At 35.4% G+C, this 8,107-nt stretch overlaps 2 protein-coding genes across 4 annotated transcripts in view; both read left to right on the forward strand.

The window, feature by feature from the left end:
* The window catches only part of LOC100245338 (uncharacterized), a 70,331-nt gene extending 66,436 nt beyond the window's left edge, over positions 1-3,895 (forward strand). Inside the window, exons 11-15 of one of the 3 annotated variants that reach the window (XM_059742152.1) lie at positions 1,262-1,414; positions 1,565-1,728; positions 1,841-1,913; positions 2,661-2,923; positions 3,146-3,895. In XM_059742152.1, coding sequence (XP_059598135.1) covers positions 1,262-1,414; positions 1,565-1,699 — 288 coding nt within the window. In that variant the 3' untranslated portion in view covers positions 1,700-1,728; positions 1,841-1,913; positions 2,661-2,923; positions 3,146-3,895. Of the gene's footprint in view, positions 1-1,261; positions 1,415-1,564; positions 1,729-1,840; positions 1,914-2,660 lie in introns of all 3 variants that reach the window. The other 2 variants (XM_010660764.3, XM_059742151.1) reach the window with 2 other exon arrangements.
* Positions 3,896-5,440: 1,545 nt separating this feature from the next.
* LOC100259100 (cytosolic sulfotransferase 15) lies at positions 5,441-6,743 on the forward strand. The gene has a single exon (XM_002265827.5). It carries the CDS (start codon positions 5,636-5,638, stop codon positions 6,635-6,637), a length of 1,002 nt encoding a protein of 333 aa, XP_002265863.1. The 5' UTR covers positions 5,441-5,635; the 3' UTR covers positions 6,638-6,743.
* Positions 6,744-8,107: the final 1,364 nt, after the last annotated feature.

Here is an 8,107-nt window from a genome sequence, read left to right on the forward strand (position 1 = left end):
TAAACATTATAACTAAAAATTCAAAGATTTTATTGTTATGGATTTTATGATGAACCTATGCATTAACTCATATTTTGTTGTATTGGACTTTTCAAAACTTTATTGTTCAATGTCTTCATATCTAGTGCATAGTTTAACTTTTTAAATCATATCATAATTCATGAAATTGGTTATATGTTACTCTATATTCTTACTTCCAATATATAGATATTTCATGTATGTATACATATTTTTCTATTATATATTTGTCAAAAAATGTGTGATATATGTTACAGGAAAAATAGAAAAACAATACATATGATATGACTTACAAGTTAACAACTATGTTTATATCATTATATTAGGCGAAACAACCTTTCTACACCTATAGGGCTAGCTGAATTTTGCCCCCTCCAGAAACCTACGAGGTATATGCTGACAATTACCATGCCTACTAACAGGGGGAAAAAAAAAAGAAAGAAGTGGGTTTACACTGGAATTGGGAGTGTGTAGTGGTTGGGAGTCATCAGAATTTTCTCCCAGTTCTTAAATTTAAGTTGGAAAGAAATGGAGAGTTACTTTTTGTAATTTGATGTAAAAGCAGGCAAGCAGCCTTTAACTTATGTGTTACAGACCTGTCGACTTATGTGAGCAAACAGACCATTAACTTATCTCCATCTTTCTGGAACTAAATATCTCCTTGATATGCCTTCTAAATAGGCTCTGAGGACCATGTCTCTGTATGCTTTTAGTAGTTACAAACTAAGTTAATAGAAGTTGATTAATTTTGAACATATTAAATTTTGTGAAGCTATTAATCTGCTTAGATCGGTTGATTTCCAGAAATGATTAAGCGGCTGTATGAACGTCCCAAGGAAACTGAATGGCTCAGCTATCTTATATGGTTCAAAAGTTTGACTCATCATCCAGAACATGTCTATTATAAAAAACAAATAATGATAATAAAATAAAATAAAATCAATTCAGATATAAGCATTTTCATTAAAGAAAATCTGCAAGTCCTCCCAAATGCAGTCTTAACTGATCGAAACTTTGTTTTGTTCAATGAGAAACAATAGTAAATTTATTTTTTACTAGGGAAAGACTTCTGTGGATAATACATAAGCAGACACAAACATAGATACATACACAACACATTGGCAAGTATGTGTATGTTGCACAGTTTGGTCTGTTACTTGGTTGGTTGCTAGTTGATCTCAAATGCTATTCTTATGATGATAGTCTGATTTTATTGGGTATCTTTTTTATGTTGGTATTGAAGCATGGAGGAGGCCAGGTGTTTAAAACCCTTCAATGCTTGGTCCAAAGTCTTGACACTGAAAGCATTTCTGTGGGAGCTATTGTTGCTGAGGATGAGAGTAGGGCATCACGACACTTACGACTATGTGCCTCCGAGAGGAAAATACCCATGATGGTTAGTACTTGTTATTACCATTGTAGAATCAAATTGACTGATATGATGAGAGAATATATATATATATATATATTAAGATGATCATGCCTCCTGATTTTCTCTTCAATTTTTAATCTTATGTCCCCTTTCCAATTTGAATGCTTGATGCAGCCAGCTAGCTGGATCATAAACAGCTTACACTTAGGAAGGCTCCTTCCTCTCACAGAGAACAAGCATTCCTCTCCTTTGACCAGGATCATGGTTCAGGAGCTTCCTACTTCCATGGAATTCAGTGCAGAGATATGAAATTTGCTTCCTTTATATCTTGCTACCAGGTTTGTGCATTAGCATTCAATCGTTAGCCACTTCTTGTTGCCTTTCCTTTGAATTTGATATGCAAACTGAAGGAACATTTTAACTTGTTTGTTTTATGTGGTGTGGATACAGGTAACTGATTCAGGACAAAGCATTGTCAAACAATGTGATGATGCTGCAGTACAGATTTTTTCACTTCCACAAGGTAAATAATATTAGCTGATGACTGGCTGACCTATTAATTAAAGGCTTATTTGGATATGCTTCATTTTGAAGCAGAAATTGCAGCCAGGCATTTCATTTGACAGTGAAATATTGAGGTGCAATATTCATAGCTAAGGTGTTCCATGGCTATAATGTTTTAAAACAAAAATAACTCATGCAAAAAATTGGAAAAAAAAAAAAAAAAGAAACGAAAGGGAAAACCAGTTTAAGGCTGCCCTTTTGTTTAAAAAATTCTTGAGAACAGAAAATATGTAGCTAGATAGCTATCCTTAGGACATGGTTTATCTTTCCTCACACGCAAATAATAAAAGCTGACGTTGCAATATTAGGAAAAGGAAACTTTGAACTTACACCTCAAACATGTTCTAATTGATTGAGAACTGCATCCCTATAATATCTCTCTCCTAACTTTTGTATCAATTATTAATTATTAATTGTTTCACGGTACCCAGCCCATCAATCTCATTTTTTGTTTTTCCAATGGGAACCAAATCTTCACCCGCTTCCTATATATCTCATATGCTTCTTATTAAATGTTTTACTTTGGCCTTTGGTGTTAGGTCCCTCCTTAATATAAAAATATTTATATCCAGTTGTGTACCATCTAAAAGATATAATCTTTTAGGTCATCCACCCACATTAATTAGTGTTTTTCACACATCAATCATTGTAGTTTTCATGGATCTTTTTATTTATTTATTTTGCTTGATTTCTTATTAATATGCAGTCACTCCCTACAGCTAGATGTATACACATCTCGATGGAGATCAAGACAAGTGTTCTCAAACTCTCTATTCACAGTTGTTGAAGAGTATAGCAGTGAGTGCAGAGAACTGCTCCCAACCCTTCCCACAGAGAAATTGGGATGGCACATATCTGTATCAATACCAACGCTTTTGGTTCCTAGAATACTTAAGAGTATCATCTCCTTTCAAAGACACTTCCAAGCACAAGACACTGACGTCATACTCAGCAGTATCCCAAAATCAGGTGCCACTCCCTCTCAACCAGAGTCCATTTCTCACTACCAACCCTCGTGATTGTGCCCTTCTTGGAGGTTGACCTTTATTTCATAAAAAAGGAATGTCCTAATCTCCAAGACCTTCCTTGCCCAAAAGTTTTTGCAACCCATACACCCTTTTCATTGTTGCCAGCATCCATTAAGGATTCCAAGTGTCGAATTGTTTATATATGTCGAAATCCATTGGACAGGTTCACCTCTTTATGGCATTTCATCAACGCCATTCCAACTCAGTCGTTCGAGCCAACTTCACTAGAGCATATGGGTTGGAGATGTTCTGCCGGGACATAGAAGAATGCGGACCCTTCTGGGACCATGTACTGGAGTAATGGAAAATGAGCATAGAGAGACCGGAGAAGGTGCTGTATCTGAAATATGAAGATTTCGAGGATATCATCACCCACATGAAAAGGTTAGCACACTCTTTCGGCGTTCCTTTTTCTGAGGAAGAGAAACAAGGAATGATAGAGGAAATATCAAGGTTGTGTAGTTTTCAGAGCCTTAAAAATTTGGAGGTGAACAAGTCTGGAAAACGCCCCGGCATCATAGCATTTCAAAATACTGCCTCACTTAAGGATAGGCAAGGTGGGAGATTTGGCCAATCATATGAGCCCTTCCATGGCAGCGTAGATAACAACTATCATGGAAGAAAAACTCAAGAGGCTCTGGTTTATCCTTCGACATGACTTGATATATTCAAAAGGAGGACAGTTAATGGCAATAGTGCTGCTCCCCCCAGTTTTATGTCTTACATCTGTCTAACTATCCATTAGTTTTTTTCAGTTCGTCTGCATTATGCACCCTTGTTTTAGGCTTTAATGTACTGGTTGTATTAGACTTTAATGTATTTGGTTGTATACAACCATCAGCATTCGTTTTCTTGTAGTTGTTTGTGTGTGAAAATGCAGGTAATAAAGAGTTCAATGTATTGGTTGGTTTAACGTATTCGCTAGTATAATTTATGTGGGATCCACCGCAAAAATCAAAAGAACACCTATCTCATACATGCCAAAACTAAAAAAAATTATCATTTGCTTCCATATAAGGTAGAGCTATCAGAGGGCTTCATTTGGACAATCAATATTCGTCTTTGTAACAATCCTCGTTTGTAATCTCAACTTCCCTTTTTTTTTTCTTTTTTTCTTTTTTTGTGAAGAACATACGAAAATGTATGTGATGTTCCAAATTAGATATCAATGTGGGAGAAAGACTCAAATCACATCCTAAGCTCCCTTGAATGAATATTTAGGTTATCATAAGGGTGATTAGGGTCTTGTTTCTTTCTAATAAAAATATACGTATTTTTTGTGAAGACTGTATGTATTATTCTTAAGAATGTGCATATTTTTTAAAACTCTAATTAGAGTTTTGGTTTCTTTAATAATTAGGGGGTGTTTGGTAAAATTTAATACTTTAGTTGACTTTAAGTTAAATTATATTTAAATTGTTCATTTAAAACTTATTACTTAATTTTTACTTTAAGTATTAAAGTTGTTTGATAAAGTTAACTTCAAATTTATCATAAATCATTAAGTTGAAATGGTTATCTTCATAAAATATAACTAGGATAAAGGAGGTCGAGTAATAGTAGAAGTTATAGAATAACAAAAAAGATCGTTAAGGTAATTAAGGTAAATGAAGCTAAAAAAGTCATATAAAAATATGAACTTAAGAAAAAATTAACTCTTTTTACTTAATTGTTTTTTTATTTTAAATCATGTCATTGTTTTACTAAACACACTTAATTTATTTAATAACTTAAATTAAGTTATTAAATTACTTTAAATTATTATATTGGTCAACCAAACACCCCCTTACTTTCTAACTTCAACTTACTAGGATGATGAATATTAAAAGGAAAACACATACATTTGTTTCTGGGAAATTAATGAGGAAAGCATTATTATCCGATGAGGCTACAAAATGATATTTTCAGTGGGGTATTCATGTTTTCTTTTCTGCAAGGCGATATTATTTCCTTGTAAATCATACAACATAAGCAGCCGACGTAGCCATGTTCTGCTGCTGTCGGCGAAGGTTAGTGTACATATAGTGGCTCTATATCGACAGCCACAATTACAACTCAATTGAGATTCAGAACGTGCATGAAGGATATGAAAGCAAAGGCTCAATGGACCACCCATGTGTATGTTGATCCGAACTTCCTAATTTCGGAAAGGACCGGGCACCAAATTAAGACTTTGCCATCAGATATTTTAGAGGGCTGTTGTTGCGTGGTAGGCCAACTTTGAATGCCTATGTCCACAGATGTCCACTCAGCCACCCAACACATGGACTACTTGTTGGGACCATGCATGGGTACATCTATCTTCCACCATTCATGCTTATTTTTCTTCCATATTTTTTAGGTAAATTCTTATATGATATGAAAGGTTGTTTTTAGATGTGTCTGGAAAAATTTTACCATCCGATCACCCTGTCTCCATTCTCCATTACTCCGGTTAAAGATTACAAAAGTGGGGGGAAGGTATGCCTTGGTATAATCTGAAAAAGGAAGGTGGGCAGTTGGGGACACGTGCCTTGTTGCAAGTGCAAAAGGCGAGCAATTCGCGCATGAAACGCCACCGTTTTGGTGCCACACGCACTCCTATACATGGGTGTCTGTTGCCTTCCTTTTGCATCCCAAAATCTAGATTCTCTACGGCTGAAGAACCACTTCAATGGGCAGAACCCAGTTCCCAAAATCCCAATCAGCAGCTGAAGATGCAGAAGAGTTGAGCCATGAGTGCAAGGAACTGCTACTTTCTCTTCCCAAAGAGAGAGGTTGGCGAACTCCTCATATCTATCTCTACCAAGGCTTTTGGTGCCAACCCAAGGAGATTCAGGCAATCACCAATTTCCAACACCACTTTCAAGCAAGGGACACTGATCTCATCCTGGCCACCATGCCCAAAGCAGGCACAACTTGGTTAAAAGCCATGGCTTTTGCAATCCTCAACCGTAAGCCTATCCCAGTCTCCACCACTCATCCTTTACACACCTCTAATCCTCACGACCTTGTCCCTTTCCTCGAGTACAAGCTTTATGCCAACAACAACTTCCCTGACCTCTCCAAGCTCCCTCAGCCAAGGCTTTTTGCCACCCATGTTCCATTTGCATCCTTGCCGGAGTCTATTACCAAGTCTAATTCTCGGGTTGTCTATATGTGCCGAAATCCACTTGATGCTTTTGCGTCTTCCTGGCACTTCCTTATGAAAGCCAGGCCTGAATCTCTAGGCCCCATTTCCATAGAAGAAGGCTTCCAAATGTACTGCAAGGGGTCTATGGCGTTCGGTCCTTTTTGGAAGCATATGCTGGGGTACTGGAAGGAGAGTATAGAGAGACCCCATAAGGTGTTGTTTTTGAAGTATGAGGACACCAAAGAAGACATCATCTTTCAGTTGAAGAGGCTGGCAAAGTTTTTAGGAGTCCCTTTTTCTCTTGAGGAAGAGAGGAAAGGGGTGATTGAAGAGATAGCAAGGCTTTGTAGCTTTGAGAACTTGAAGAATTTGGAGGTGAACCAGAGTGGCAAATCCATTGGATACTTTGAAAATAAGGACTTGTTTAGAAAAGGTGTGGTGGGAGACTGGGTGAATCTTTTGACACCTTTGATGGCAAAGCAGCTAGTCCAAGTGATGGAGGAAAAATTAGAAGGTTCTGATCTTTCATTCAAGGTTTTCTAGGACAATCAATGGCCATGACTCTTCATGCATGCCTTTGTACTTCTATTCAACAAACAAATGTCCTGTTATCAGTATTTGTTAAAGGCACTGTTTTTCTGATTCTATATATCATGCTAGTGTCGCTTAATAGTCTTGAAAAAATCACAAAAATTAGTTTTTGAATTCTAGTACTAGCTAGTTAGTAAGTACTTAAACATTATTTTGTAAAATATTAATTTGGAAATAACGTCTAGAGCACAATAAATACATGCATTATTATTATAACAATTAATGAAATGATATTAGTGTAATTATTACATATTCTACATGTGCAAAACAACGGTAATTAAATATCATCGTGCACTTTTGTAGGATAACTTTTTTCGATATATAGAATGACAAAATGGCCTCAACTAAGAATCCTAATGTAGTGGTTCGACCTTTTAGGTAATGGTTGTTGTTAAGAAGCAAGATATCCATATTAAGTCAAAATCCTATAAGTTTAAGTTTTTATAAGAAAATTGGTATTTCAATATAATATTAGAACTCGGTTTAGAGGAAGGTATCGGGTTCAATCCCCCTCTCCCCTATTTGTTTATTGGATATGAATTCAAATTCAAACACTATCTCTCCACGTGTAGTAGGATCACATATGAAGTTTAAATTAATCAAAGTGAAAGGTGTTTATGAATAAATCAAATATAATAGGATACTAAAACTTAATTTGTTGTGTTATTGGAAACCTTTTTGTTTTCTTACTTGGAAAAATCTATTTTTGAAAATTGGTTTTGAAGAAAGAAAAAGTTAGCATGCTTGCTCTATGGCAATCCAAAATAATGGTGAATACAGTTAAATTTATAGCTCCATCACTAGATGGCCATAGATGCAATCTTGGATGAATCTCAAAAGCATGAAGATGTTGGATTGGCCCATGTTGAATCCACTTAAATTTTAGGGATGCACATTCAAGTCTAGTCATCAGGTAAATGAAATGGTGCTAATGTTCAACTATGATTGCATTTGGATTAACTGTTACACCAATAAATAAGAAAATAAAAATAAATGAGAAAATAGTCACAAAGGGGATATGAGATTGTTTAATTTGAAGCATGGAAGTTGTTTTTTTTCCTCTAAAATTTATAATCCAATAATTGGAGTTGCATACTATACATGTATAATTGTACATTTTGCCCGTGGAAACTTTTTCTGCTTGCTTTCTTTGGTTTAATTGCTTTAGAGTCTCTTTGTTAATGATTCTAAAAAACGTTTTTAATCTTTTTAATACTTTAATTGTCAGTAATTCTAAAAAGCGTTTTTAACTTATCTAATATTTGAAAAGTTTTATCGAAAGAATTGTTTTCAAATATTAGAAAGATTTGAAACGTTTTCTAGAATTACTATCAAATATACTCTTATTCCCTTTGAATGAAGGTTAAGACATTTAAGAGCTCTTGTTCAATGAACCTCGCTAGTGTATGTTATGATCCTCTA

This window comes from Vitis vinifera, chromosome 13, assembly GCF_030704535.1.
Source record: "Vitis vinifera cultivar Pinot Noir 40024 chromosome 13, ASM3070453v1".
Lineage (NCBI taxonomy): Eukaryota > Viridiplantae > Streptophyta > Magnoliopsida > Vitales > Vitaceae > Vitis > Vitis vinifera.